At 47.8% G+C, this 14,465-nt stretch overlaps 1 protein-coding gene across 1 annotated transcript in view; it reads left to right on the forward strand.

The window, feature by feature from the left end:
• The window catches only part of CCDC148 (coiled-coil domain containing 148), a 44,365-nt gene extending 36,840 nt beyond the window's left edge, over positions 1 to 7,525 (forward strand). Inside the window, 3 exon segments of the mRNA XM_010076544.1 lie at positions 3,262 to 3,379; positions 4,965 to 5,105; positions 7,379 to 7,525. Of these exon segments, the coding sequence (XP_010074846.1) occupies positions 3,262 to 3,379; positions 4,965 to 5,105; positions 7,379 to 7,525 (406 nt within the window).
• The last annotated feature ends 6,940 nt before the right edge of the window (positions 7,526 to 14,465 follow it).

Below are 14,465 nucleotides of genomic sequence, written 5' to 3' on the forward strand. Positions count from 1 at the left end.
GCTGGGGAGCTGGTGGGACTGCTGCGGGGGTAAGAGGTCGGTGTTGGCGAGATAACATGTGCATATGGCCCACTGAAGGCAGAGATGTACGTGGATGTGCTCTGCTGCAGGTGGTCCTTTCTGCGTACACAGGATCACACGCTCAGCTCTTCCAAATGCCTTCGGTTAGGTCTGGGTGCCTGTGTCTTTGGGATGCTGAATTATAAGCTCTCTTTTAACGTGATATAAAAAACTACAAACTGCATTTAGGTCTCATTGTGTTTCAAGCATTAGCGTCCAAAAGGGCAGGTGTTTGTCTGTTGCTAGGAGTTCCTTCTCTCTTTTTCCATCTGTGCAGTGAGTTTCAGTCAGGTCCTCCCTGGGGTCCCCTAGGTGTGGAATGCATTGAATACACACAAAGTGTTCTGAAAGAACCTTCCCCCCAAAGCAATAGATTTTGCATTAATGTTGGAGGGTGAGAATTGACGTGACATGAATATTGAAAATTATTTTCAAATGCAAATATTTTCCCTCACACACCGGGTGCCGATATGTTGCGTCTCCCTCCCCTGGTGCTCCCTGCAGCAGCTCCTGGCCGGCAGTGTGTGCAGAGCTTTCCCCTCCTGCCCCACCTTCCCGAAGCACAGCTTTCGCCAGCTCCCCCAAACCCTCCAGCTCTCTTCAGTCGGTGCTGCACGCTGAAGGGATGCAGAACGGACAGAATCCAGAAGAACCGTGGGTGGATAATGGGGTGTGAGCCCCACTCGCAAAGCTGGACAGAGGCGAGGGCTGCTGGTGGAGCCGATGCTCGCGGCAGCTGTGCTTCGAGCTGGTGCTGTTGTGTTTGAGAATGTCTCGGAACTGAGGGCTGGGTTGGGCTGTGCACCCTGACAGAGCCACGGTTTTGTAAATTAGCAAGGGATCCAGCCCATCAGCCTTGCCGTGAGAACTGGTGGCTGCTGCTGAGATGTTCAGATCAGTGTGTAAAGCACCTCCTGTCCAAGCTTCCTCCTGCCCTGGTGCCACTGGGCATCGGTCCAGCCTGTCGCAGCTGGAAACACCAGCAGACCTTCTTGGCCACTAATATAAACAGTCAAAAGCGTTATCTGAGATTTATTCAACCAACAACAGCGAACGGGATAAGTTGTGATATAGGGCTAACAACCGATCTACATTATGACCCATTTTTTTAAGCTTTTGCTAAAGCTTTTGTAATAAACATAGTAGTTCTTTATTTCCTATTGAATATTTATGAGACAGTGTCTGAAAGCAGAGTTTTAATGAAATTATGCTTATCAAAAATTACATAAGTGTGTACCCACAATACTTCAGAAAGGTGGCTTTACTGAAACTAATCAGCTAAACTTGTTCTTCAGATTATGATTTGTTAAAATTGTTACTTACTGTGATACTTTAAGTCAAAATTGAGTATTAAGACATTTTAATTTTAAGCTTTTCTATAAAATTAAGTTTACTTTGAAGAAATAGTGCTAAAATATTACTAGGTATAATAGAGTGAAAGAGAGTTTATTTGGATGTGGACACTGTGAAATCAAAGCCAACTATAAAAGCACTGGAAGAATGTTCCAAATCAGGAACACAGCGTACGGATGAACATGATTTTACAGGTTTCTCTGCCTTCCCTGGGTGTAGATTTCGTAGCTCTGCCTTGTCCTCTGACAAGGAAACTTAATCTTTGTTCATACTGGCCGTGGTCTCTCCGCACGAGCGCGGTGCTGATCTCCTTAGGACACCACCGCCGTGAAAACACGAACCTCCCTCTCGGGAGCAGCAAGCGCTGCGCCCTTGCTCTGCCCTGCTCTGCCTGTCCGTTCCTTTGACCATCGATTGCCATCGCTTAAACTGGGCATGGACATGCCACCAGATGTTTCCGTTTAGCAATGCTTCACATTCCTATGTACGTGAAATCTTCAGCAGCAAAGTAGGTGAAAGTAGAGCTGGATGAGTGCTCGTCACTTCCCATTCTTGGTGATTTACAGGCGTTTCCAGGGTAGGGAGTTTCATATTTGATAACACTGGAGTATTTTAGAACATGTATCAGAGCAGTCAGCTCAAGCAGATTGAAAGGTTTTCAATATAATATAATTTTTGTCAGTTTTCAGAAAAATACGAATATCTGCTTTTTATTAAATTTTCTTCATATAAGAGAAGACTAGGCTTTCTCCCTGGAACAGAACTGCCTCTGCAGGTTACTGTTGTAAGCATTTATCTGCCTAACTACAACGGCTACGGGAGGAAACGGGAATCCTCTCTGGGGCATCCTCAGGCAGCTTTGTACCACTCTCTTTGGACAAATTTGTTTGTCCTGGTAATTGTTATTGGGTTATTGATGCAGTGGTCTTTCCTAGCTGCCAGCATAACTGTGCCTTTAGTTCTGTTTTTTGCAGTTTATAGCACAAATTATACACTCCTTTGAGCTTACTAGAATTTTGAGAGGAAGAAAATAACAATACCTGGTTTATTGTAGTTGAAGCAGGTTTGTCTTCTCTGTTTCTCTGAAGACAAGATAAATCTTGAAGGGCAAAAGAAGCATAACTGTCTGAACAGAAAGCACGGCAATGGCAACTCCTCTATAGGGACTAAAAGGGACACACCAAAGAATTCCCTACAGCTTCATAAGACACAGAGCTTGGCAGCGGACTGGGGGTTATTAGGAAAAATATGGTCATGGTTGTACTATCAGGGCTATAAAAACCTGTTGTGAAATGTTGAGCAGCAGATATAATGCTGAAGGTGAAGTTTCAGGATTATTTGTGCTAGCCTCCAGTATTTTCCTTTTGAAAAAGGATGGAATTCTCAAGTTTTCTGGCTTCTTCCAGTAACAAGATGGGCATGATGTGTTTCTTTTAATGGAAAGGGTTATAGGAAAGAGTTCTGCCATACACAGATGTCGGAGAACATTTCTTCTTGGCAAGGACAACTGGGAAAAGAAAAGAGTACCAGGGCTATATAAAGCATGCTAGAGAAAATCTGTGCTCCAGAAATGAGATCTGCAAGGTTAGCCAAGTTGTTTAAAGCAATAACACAAATAAAACATAAATAAAAAGCACAACTCCCCAAACCAAAAAACTCCAACAAAAACATCACATCCAAATGAAAAAAACATTTTTTGCATTTTTCAGGTGTTTTGATGAACGACACTGTTATTATTAGGTGGATATAGAAAACATCTGACTGGCTTTCAAACTGCAACACCACAGCAGAAAGGTAACCTTACGCTTGTCCCATGTTTTTTCTGTTTGTGTATCTGCTGTTTGTCAGGGTGAAGTTTAGACAAGCGTTGCTAGAAAAACGGTTGCTGGAGAAAAAGGAACTGGCCCTTCAAGAAGCACGTGAAGAAGAGGAAAAAGAGAAATGCCTGGAAGCACTTCGACAACAGGTGGTTTTATTTTCTGTCGAAAGTATTTTTATATACAGCAGTGTTAGACATACCGCCATATTCTGTGAAAGATAAAAAGAACAATCTGTCAAAAGCAAACCAATGAAGAAGTTAAAATGCCCGTTTGGTCTGACTTTACCGGTAATTCTGTCATGTTATAAATCCTGTGTGCTTTGTAAGCGACAACAGGAACATGGTGATGTTAAATTGCACCGTAGAAGCTGGCGATGTCCGACAACAGACAGATACCGTTTGTTCTGAGTTGGATGTGATTTCTCTTCTTCTTTGATTTTTTTGTTGGTTTGTTTTGGTTTTTAATGATCTTAACTCTTTCTTGAGTCTTAGGCAAGATTTATGAGTAATTTAAATTCTTTTTAAATTCTGAAAGCTTAGATCTTGGAGACTTTTCTTCAGAGAGAGATTTAACTCTGTGAAACTTTTGCACATTATTTTGAAAAAAGACATCACAGAAAATGCTTGCTAATGTTTATCTTGATAAATGTAATGATTTGTTTTTACTGCTGACTGTTGAAGGAGTAATTTTACCTTCATTTATATTTTTGTATCTAATCTCCTTGTTTTTTTAAAAGGAAAAAGATGGAGTTAACATTCTTTACTCTCTACACTTTTGCATATGCATCCTTCTGTATTTTCCAAAGTAGTATTAGCCTATATCTGAATGTTTTAACACAAAGAAAATAAGCCATGAAAAAAGGTTGACTCTGGCACAATCCAGAGTGGGAGAGAATTTTTGATACTGATCTAGCCACAGGAAATTAAATAGTTAAAACAGACACACTTAAGAAAAAGCCAAAGAGTTGTGTTATTGCTGGCGTATCACTCAGTGTTGCTGCCCTTGGCTCTCTAAGAATTGTGAACTACTGGTCTGAACACCTTTGTTTCCATCAGCAGAAAAAGAAGAAAGTTTGGGCTTCCAGGAACTGTGGGTATCACTAAATTAAGAGCCTGCTGGTTTTGAGAGTCAGAGCCCGTGTCGGTCTCTGCTGGAGAGCCGAGGATGCTGTTGACTCTCTCTTGTGGCATCCTTGGTGAGCCGCGGGCTCCACCGCAGCCGGGACCACACGCTGCTGCTGCTGCGGTGCAAAGATCAGCCTTTGGGAAGTGCTGCTTTCCGGTAGCCTAAAGCTCGGCGTGTTCCCTACCAGGGGTATGATGAGGCAGCAGCCTCCGCTCTCCGTGGAAATGCCGTCCAGCTTTCCAGTTGATGTTTTCAAGGACTGGCAAGTGGCATCACAGTGTGCAGGTTGTTCTGCGCTAAGCCTGCCCACCTAGAGGCAACTCTGCTCTTGACAGCAGATCTGGGCAGGCACGGCGCTGTATGACATCCAGCCAATTAAGTTGTTTCCATTAGGAAACAGGGGGGAAAAAAAAAAAATCTCCCTGGTTGTTATCCTGTGTCAAGGTGGTTTTTATATATGGATACAAGGTGGTTTAAGACAACTTTTGAAACTTTTAAACCAGGTAAATGGCCGTATTCTCAAGGGATGTGTTATCAACAATCGCCTTTTCTCACCTTAGGTCTACACAGCTAGAGTAATTGTTGTTTTCATATGGTGTGTTTTAGGTTGCTGTTGTTGCAGAGTCAGACCCAGCTAGGATGGTGGCTGATACGGTGGCATCTAAGGCTCGGATGGGCATTGGAACCATGGAAGAGTTTGATCTTCAGAAGCCACTGTTTAAGTTGCATACGTACAGTGAACAGCAGGTAATTGTCTGTAATCATAGAATCATTAAGGTTGGAACAGGCCTCAAGGATCATTAAGTAATCACACCATATAGCTTATTGTATGTGCGTGTATCTTAATGCTGATATATAATAGTAATATTAATAATCTGCCCTACATAGCGGTATTGACAATGGACTGTAGAATATAATGTTTATAAAAATAAAAAGATTTGGAGAAATAGGTGGTGTAATCTCTCTGACCCGATGCAGATGCTGGAGGAGCACAACCAGAGTGGACCAAGAGGTCCATTGGGGTCCAGCGTGGGACCCCCGGGCTCTCCCCGAGCTTTATCTCCCATTGCCACCCCTGCAGAGAGGACACGGGGCTAAGGGGCCGCTGGGCAGCTCCCGTGGTTGCTAGGCGTTCTGACTGATCTGTTTGCTCTTTTTTTAATTTCAAAACTCGCCCCTTTTACATTTTTGTGCATTTGTTTGAAAGAGTGCCTCCTTTTCACCCGCTCCAGTTGGTGCTGTACTCAGGGTTTGCAGTGAATTGGCGTGGGAGTTCCCCTGACTGTACACAAACGAGCTGTGTCACGGGTAACTTAATTCTGGGGATTTCTTTTTTCCTGGACGACTATGCACAGCACAAATCTCTTCACAAGCTGAAAATGAGCATTTTGACCATCTTGACACTGTTGCTGGATTCAGGATCAGTTGGGATGCGATGTGCAAGGCCTAAGGCAAAGAAACCAGTGAGGTGTAACTGGAGCAGGAAACTGAAACCACTGTCCTCCTGTTTTCAGGTCACTCAGGTTGCTGAGGACAGTGCTAGCTCAATGGCAAATGGAATTAAGCAACATAGGGGAGGATATTTTTAATTCCCTGACTATTCCCCATCTGCTCAGTCTATGCATTTGAAATTATTCCCACTGTGGAATTTGAAAATTTTGTTTACAGAAAGAGAAGAGCTGTGATACAGTTCTATGGCATAAAAGCTTCCTTCTAGCACTGAGGAAGCTGCAGTGTGACGATGTCTATAGCTAAGCTTGTCCAGCACTTCCTGTCTTATGACATTTTAAAGCTTCTCCGTTTGGTAAAAGAGAGATGGGGTACAGGAGATGTAGGTTTTGTTTGGCTGTTACAATGTACCCCAATGTGAACGATGTAGGAGGTTCTGGAAAGCCTTAGCTTAAAAATGCTCTGAACGTGTGTATTTGGGATTGATACCTGAATTCTCTGAGTGTTCTTCCTGTTTCGACTACAGACGGGCTTTGGTAGTGCTCAGGCTGCAGTAGGTGATTCTGGGCAGGCACCTTGGCGTGCTCCGTTCCAGAGCAGCAGCGGTTCTGAATGGTGTTCCCAGGGCTTTGGTAGTGCTCAGGCTGCAGCAGGTAATTCCAGGCAGGCACCTTGGCGTGCTCCATCCCAGAGCAGCAGCGGTTCCGAATGGTGTTCCCAGGGCTTTGGTAGTGCTCAGGCTGCAGCAGGTAATTCCAGGCAGGCACCTTGGCGTGCTCCATCCCAGAGCAGCAGCGGTTCCGAATGGTGTTCCCAGGGCTTTGGTAGTGCTCAGGCTGCAGTAGGTGATTCCAGGCAGGCACCTTGGCGTGCTCCGTCCCAGAGCGGCAGCGGTTCCGAATGGTGTTCCCAGGGCTTTGGTAGTGCTCAGGCTGCAGCAGGTAATTCCAGGCAGGCACCTTGGCGTGCTCCGTCCCAGAGCAGCAGCGGTTCCGGATGGTGTTCTCAGGGCTTTGGTAGTGCTCAGGCTGCAGCAGGTAATTCCAGGCAGGCACCTTGGCGTGCTCCGTCCCAGAGCAGCAGCGGTTCTGAATGGTGTTCCCAGGGCTTTGGTAGTGCTCAGGCTGCAGCAGGTAATTCCAGGCAGGCACCTTGGCGTGCTCCATCCCAGAGCAGCAGCGGTTCCGAATGGTGTTCCCAGGGCTTTGGTAGTGCTCAGGCTGCAGCAGGTAATTCCAGGCAGGCACCTTGGCGTGCTCCGTCCCAGAGCGGCAGCGGTTCCGGATGGTGTTCCCAGGGCTGGTCCTCCCTCAGTTTCTCATCCACCCTTTGAGTTCTCATGAGGAATGACAACCAGGGCTCTTGGTTAAAACAGATTGTGACCATTAATGTTAAAAAGGATAGTGTCAAGATATGCGCAGTGAGATAAGGCTTGTTCACTCCACAGTTTCTCTGCTTTTGAAGGCTTTACTTTATCACCATAATTTTCTTGACTGTCTTTTAAAACTTCTGTTGTATGAGGAAAGTACCGGCTAGTTTCTATTTATCATTGCTGTGGTTTGTTTTAACAGATCATTTCTGACCCTAGGCTCCGTGTTGAGCTAGCTCTTCGAGAAGCTGGACTCCATAAAACGCTTTATGCAAAAGAGATTTTACCAAAAATTCCTCCACAGAAGCTTCCAAGAAGAGACATGGAATCTACAGCTTTTAAGATGTAGAGCACCTCTCCAGTTGGGAGCAGAGCGTTCAGGGGTGTTCTCTGGCCTGTAACGTGAAAACTTTGAATAAATTTCCCTCGGGCTGTGTCATAGAGCCACTTCGTTCTCAGCGTGTGCAGTCATTCCAAAAACCACCGTGCCCTTCTCGTGCAGTGCTGCACCGTTCCATACCTGCCCTGGCAAAGGGTTTGCAGAGGTTGGGTCCCACGTCCCCTTCTGCTGGGAGGCAGGACACCCGCCCAGGAAAGACTCCTATAGACAGGCCAGGCCAGTCTCTGGGTTTTAGCGGGCAGCATGAATCCAAAATAGCACTGCAGAACAGTCCCTTTGGAGTATATGATGATACATGAATACATCCCACAACTTTCATTCCATGTTTCTTGAGAATTTGGTTCTTGTAATTAAAAAATCTTCATTATCATGAATGTTTCTATTATTCCTTGATTATCACAAGAAACTTAACCTTTATCTATATTTAGAAACCAATTTGCTGCATCATATTTACTGCAAACCAATCATGCAACTTCCTATTGCAGATTAGTCTTCCAGTATAAATTATAAATAAGAAATAACATTTCAGATCTGGGATCTTTATTTTGGAGATTAAACTAATAAATATGCTTCTATTAACTGAAGGGGAAATTTATGTCATCTTGTTTCGTAACCGGTTATGTTTTCAAACCTTACAGAAGATGAGTGTAAAATGTGTGTAAACAAGTTACAATTAGCAGTTTAACCAAAATGTTCCGAGGACGATGAACATTAGAAAGATCTGAGCATCCATGGTTGTGCATCTAGATAATTATAGGAACTGCATTAAAGTAATATTGCAGCGCCTCAGGGGTGTGAATGGGTCACATCCCTGAGCCCCTTGCGGAACAGACAGTCGTTCCTCCCTGTTGGGATGGGGAAGGGAGGGGGGGTAGGGGGGAGCCCTGCCTGTTCTGCCAGCAGAGCCTCGGCATGGGGCCAGCAGACACGGGGGAAGCTTGTCCTGGTCCAAGGGTGCAAGGTCAGAAGCAGACAGAGACCCGGCGAAGGGTGTCGGAAAGGCCAGGGAAGCGCTGGTACCACAGGCTTCCGGAGCAAGCAAAGGTTAACACCAGGAGCAACACAACCTGAGCCTTGAAGCCGAGTTATTTAATAGGGGGAGGAACACTGCGGAGACCACCCAAAAGCCGTGGGAGCTGGATGTCCTCTGGATTTGTCTTCTGCGCATTTGTGCTAAAATTACAGTTCTGTGCGTGTTTGTTCATTTTATTTCGGTATCTTGTTTGGGGTAGCTCATTATTTTTAAAGCAGACTTGGCCAGCTTCGCAACCTGTTGGCTGTTCCTGCAGGGGAGGCCAGCCTTGCGTTGCTTCTCTGTCGGAGACCCCATCGCCTGCTGGATTGCTTCCCAGAAACGGAACATCCCAACCTTAGGGCAGATGATTATTTTTTTTCTTGCCTTTAAAAGCAGATCTAGACAATAATTTCAGTGGTGAAAAATCTTTTCAGATTATAGTTGTCATCTCTTATAAACACTAAGACATTTATGAAAAAAGAAAGTTTAAATGGAGCAGATGTTGGAAATAAAGGGCACTGGTTTTTAGGCTGCTCTTGCCAGGAGAGCCCCTGCAGACCACACAGGCTACTGTGCCTTCCCTGGCGAGAACCTCTCCCCTGCTCCCAGGGGAAGGAGGTGATGTTTTCCCTTTGTCATCCTTCCTTAGCATTGTCCGTGAGATCAAAATCCTTTGGGAATGGAGATGCTTATAAGGTCACTTGTTTTCATGATAAATGCTTTCTACTCTTCTTTTAAAAAAAATGAAATTTTGCAAGTTGTTTTTGTACAAAGATGTATGAAATTACTTGCACATAAAAAGAGTAATTTAGAAAACGTTAATGGGTAATAGACTTCTCAACCAGCATCTCTTGCAGCCCTACGTGGTGTTTTTGACCTGGTAAGGGTAACAGTTCAGAATTCAGCTATCCCTGGTGCCAGTGTTTGAAGTGTTTGCAGTTTGACTAATAATCTGATTTTTTTTAAAGCCTGAGAAAAACTTCTTTGTGAAAATTAAGTTATTTGGTTTCTAGATATGCTACTTATCTGTGGATTTGGGTAGCCAGAAAAGTGGCTGAAATGTTAAATAGTGCCTGAGAGTCCAGCACGCAGCCAGCACGAGATGGGCCAGTGCCGTATGCAGCTGCTGCTGAACACTTTAATTTTGTGCCAGCTTACGTGCACGTGAGCTTATGTGCACATTTGTGTGTGTATTTATAGGAAAAGAAAAACCCAGTAATGGCAGTGCCGGTTCTGACCCCTTTGAGAACAGAGGGCTTTCCAGGGGCGGTCAATATTCTGGAAAGGGGCTGAGCAAGGACACAGTTCTGAGCTCTGTAACCGACTCATCTGGAACCCTGAGAGAGTGCCGGGCTTGGAGAGCGCAGCAGGAAAGCCACTGAATGGTGGAATCGTGAAGCTGAAAGCAAAAGGAGAAAAGCAAGAGTCTCCTCACTGGCCAATGTTCTAGAAAATAGAGAGTTCGGGATCTCCTGCAAAGGTCACCAGCAGGGCTGTGTTTCTGTAAGCTGCGGCAGAGCAAGCCTCAGCTGTCAAATCGGGCAAAACATTAAAGTTTTGTGTTTTCCTGGAGTGCTTGTGAATTATTCTCACAGAGCACTTGAGGTGCATTGCTGTTAGCATAGAAGTTTCTTAAGCGGACTCTGGACGTAGCAGAACAGAGTTTGAATGGCAGGTTAGATTGCATGTGAAGGGGTTTTGTTTCATTCTGGGAGGATGCTGGCTCCTGTCCGGGGATCCCTCCCCTGTCAGATTCCTATTTGAGCCCGAAAACTGCATCTCGGCACGGAGACTAGGAACCCATCTCCTTTTCTTGTAAAAAGTGGCTTTTTCATGGCTGCAACTGACTGTATCCCAGATCCAAGTGCTGGTAAGCTGTTGGAGTAGCTCAGGGGGACCATGCGAGTGGGGTCCCCGTCGGGAACACCCTGGATGGCCCCAGGCCACCACCGGCCCCACAGCCCAGGGACGGAGCTCTGTGGGGGGAGAGGCAGCATGACAGCGGGCAGTGGGGCGACTGGAGGGACACCGAGAGAGCCCCGCACATTTGGAAGGCAAACTGAGCTGTACCTGCCTGTGGAAATATTTCTGGGACTGGAGGGGCCCAGAGGCTCGTGATGAAGCCAATTTGAGGATGCTGACCCGAGAACAAGGACCTCGGGGCGTGTGTGAGTGTCCTTAGACTCGCACATCTCACGCTCTTAATACCATTAGTATCTCCAGATCCTCTCCCATGCTTTTGGATACGTTAAAGTTTTGTTTACCAGAGCTCTCAGACCCTGTGAGTTATTGTTCCTGAGGTGTCACCACTCCCTGGGAAGCCAGATCCTTCCTGACCCTGGAGAACTGCAGTGGCTTCAGGGAAGCCAGATCCTTCCTGACCCTGGAGAACTGCAGTGGCTTCAGTGGGAAACCCCACTGCCCCCGCAGCCCTGGGGCATCACCACGGGCAGGACCTGACCCTGTGCTGGTGTCCCCAGGCACGGGCACCCATCCCCACCCTCTGCTCTGACCCTGCTGGTGGCTCGACCCCCCAGCCACACCTGGTCCCGAGCAGACCCTGCCCCGAGCGGCTGCTCCCCTCCCACCCTTTGTGAAGCCCTTTGCACAAGCAAAAGGTGTGGTTGAGGCTGTGCTAACCCGGGCAGAGTGCTTTGCTTTATTGTTCTTCCTACTGTTAATCCTCTTAAACGCCTCTTTGTTAAATAAAACATGGCCTCGGGCAGCACACAGATGGCTGCGTTTGCAAGCAGATCCAAAGGTTTATAAATAGTCCTCAGATTATTAATTCTTCATTTATTACATTTCATCTACTCTGCCATCAGCATTTAATTCTGCAAAGGAAACAATTCCAGAGTAACCAAAGTTTGTTTATGTAAATGTCATGCGCTTCCTGACATTCTCCTAGCATTTGGTGGTTCTGGAGTTCCAGCCTTGTAGGAAACAGCTCAGCAGAAGCCAGCTGCTCGGCTGGCCCCAGGACTGTGTTTTCATTGCTTTTGGGGTGTCCCTGACTGCATGTGGCTCCCGTGTAATGGCTGGGCTGGGGACAGCAGAGGCGCCCCCAGGCATCTGCCTTGTCTGGGGGGGAAGGACAGTCCAAGATCGTTTTACCTTTGCAGAAGTCATAGGTGTGCTTGGTGTGGCCGATGAGCATGGGAAAATCAGGATTTTCCTTACTGCTGAAGAGTAGTTCCTCTGTCAGGTCCTTGTCCGGCTCCATGCTCTGCACCCCCGTGTCACCCAGCACCCCTGTGGCACCCTGCACCCCCCTGGCATCCTGCACCACCCGCTAAACCTCGGGCTTGGAGGAGGAACCCACTGGGGTGTCCATGATCACGACAGACCCGGCCTCGATCCCTGTGAAGACAAGGGCTGAGGCCAAGCCAGAGCTCATAACACTTGTGAGCTGCTGTAGAACTTCAGCACGACAGAAAGGTCTCTGCAGATGCGTGCGTGACGGGAGGCCCCCCTGGCATCCTGCACCACCCGCTAAACCTCGGGCTTGGAGGAGGAACCCACTGGGGTGTCCATGATCACGACAGACCCGGCCTCGATCCCTGTGAAGACAAGGGCTGAGGCCAAGCCAGAGCTCATAACACTTGTGAGCTGCTGTAGAACTTCAGCACGACAGAAAGGTCTCTGCAGATGCGTGCGTGACGGGAGGTTGTTCTTTTTAGTGAGCAAAACAGATGTGAGAGAATAACGGGAATGCATGCAGTAGCACAGATGTACGAATAAAATGTCCAGAATCAGCACTCCATGAGTGATCGTGGGGACGTGCCAAGCGACAGCGGTTCCATTGCGTCTGGCGCAACAGAGATCGTGCCCCCAGCAGCCTGTGCAGGCGCGAGCTGCACAACTGCCCTGGCTGGGGTCCCACAGCGCGGAGGGCTGCAGGCACTGGGACAGCCGGGAGGGTCTCAGAGCATAAGCGCGACTTCAGGTAAGTGTTTTTGAAAAGCGATACCCAGTCGTTGTGAATTCAAAGCCTTTGTTCATTTTGAAAACGTGCACTCTGCTAAGCCAGTCACTAGAAGTTTGTTGGGCTTTAACCCCCCCAAAACTACCATGTTGTTTGGTATTTCAGGGTGTCCTGGTTTCAGACCTGACAAAATGACAAAGCTTATAATTGCATGGTCTATTGCTGAGAACTTTTTTCATTGATCGCTTTTTTTACTTTGAGGAAAGCCCACGGGGTATCTTACCTAAGCCTCCAGAAGCACCGATGTGTGTGACAGTAATGTCTCGGCAGTTTGATTACTTCACAAAGCCTGATGGAAGCGGAAGGGATGCCCGTCCCGTGCTGTTGGGAGGAGAGAAAGGAAAACATAATTCCCCACGATGCTGCGGCGGGTGACAGCAGTGTGACTGCAGCGAGCTCAGGGTCGCGCTGTGCCCTCTTTCCACTGATGAGGCCGATGGTGGTTCTTTGAGGGGGGAAGAACCTCAGGGTCTATTGGAGCCTGTCCAGGTAAAGCGCCCAACGCTCTCCTCCTCCCCTTGATGCTTTTAAGGCTCTTGTGAACAGAGCTGGTGTTTGTCCCTGTGGTGGTGTGGGGCTTTCTTTCCCCACGAAAAGTGCCTCGCATTTCTTCGTTTACGCTCTCATGTTCAGAAACCTGACGGACGCATATGTAAGGAAGCACAGTTTGTTTAACACGTGCAGCCAGTTTTCCTGTTGCTTTGCCTCCTTCCATTTGGCTGCGAGTCTGATGCTCTGTGAGGCTTGTACCATGTTTTAAATATGAAAACATTTTGCATGCTGTTATCCTGGAACATCAGCCTGACTTATTTGCCAAAGCCTAAAAAATTTATTCTCATTGTAAATATTCAGAGCAGGAAACTGTTCCTGCCGCTGGTATGTTTGAGTTCATTTGTGTTTCTAAGCAACTTGCAGAGATGCGATGCTGGCAGCGGCTCTGCATGGGGAGCTCGGGGGAGGCTCGCTGCCTTCTCTGCCCAGCGTCCCCTCGCAGGGATGAGCCCCGGGGTCGATGGCTGTGGCACTGGTGCATGGCCAGGAGCCCAGTGTTGGTTTTTCTTCTGGTAGTGTGACAGCCGCTGCCAGACGGGGGAACAGCAAAACTTGTGGGTTTTTCCCCGTGGATCCTGCCAGTGGTGCCCTCAGGCTTTTCCCTCAGTCAGGTTTGGTTTTGTCGGAGGGACCAAGGGCGTGAGCTCTGCCATGTCAGTGCCGTGTCCCCTCTGAGGCAGGTTTCAGACTCAGCTTGTGCCTGAGGCAATGACGGCAGGACCGAGCCTTGGGGTCTGAGCCCTCCCCAGCACAGCCCGTGTTTACTGTTTCCTTGGTGCAGTGCTGCTCCTCAAGAGTAACTCATAACGAAGCAAGGGCTTTGCCTCAGGGCTCACGTCGATGTAACACTTCCAGCGATATTCCATAGATCCTGCACGGTGGGAGTGGGCTGTGCCTCTCGAATCGCCAGACTGCTGAGCTGAGCGAAACACGTGCGTGTTCATTTTTAATATGATGCTTTTCAGAGTGAATGGCTGTGGCCATCCAGAAATGGATCCTGGAGTGATGGATCCTGGCCTAGGGAGACTGGTTTTGTCCCCAGCAATGTCCACACAGGGGTTTTGTTCTCCCTGTCCCAGCCCAGGAGCCCCTGGGGACTGCTGGCAGTTGGGGTGTCAGTGGCTGCTCGCCCCAGTCCTGGGGGGCCGCCAGTGCTGGGAGCTGTGGGGGGATGCGCTGGTGTCCCGGGGATGTGGGGGTAAACGCTGGTGTCCTGGAGATGTGGGGGGATGCACTCATGCCCCAGGGCTGTGGGGGGATGCACTGGTGTCCCGGGGCTGTGAGGGGATGCGCTGGTGTCCCGGGGCTGTGGGAGTAAACGCTGGTGTCCTGGAGCT

This window comes from Pterocles gutturalis, unplaced genomic scaffold (assembly GCF_000699245.1).
Source record: "Pterocles gutturalis isolate BGI_N339 unplaced genomic scaffold, ASM69924v1 scaffold36773, whole genome shotgun sequence".
Taxonomy (NCBI): domain Eukaryota; kingdom Metazoa; phylum Chordata; class Aves; order Pterocliformes; family Pteroclidae; genus Pterocles; species Pterocles gutturalis.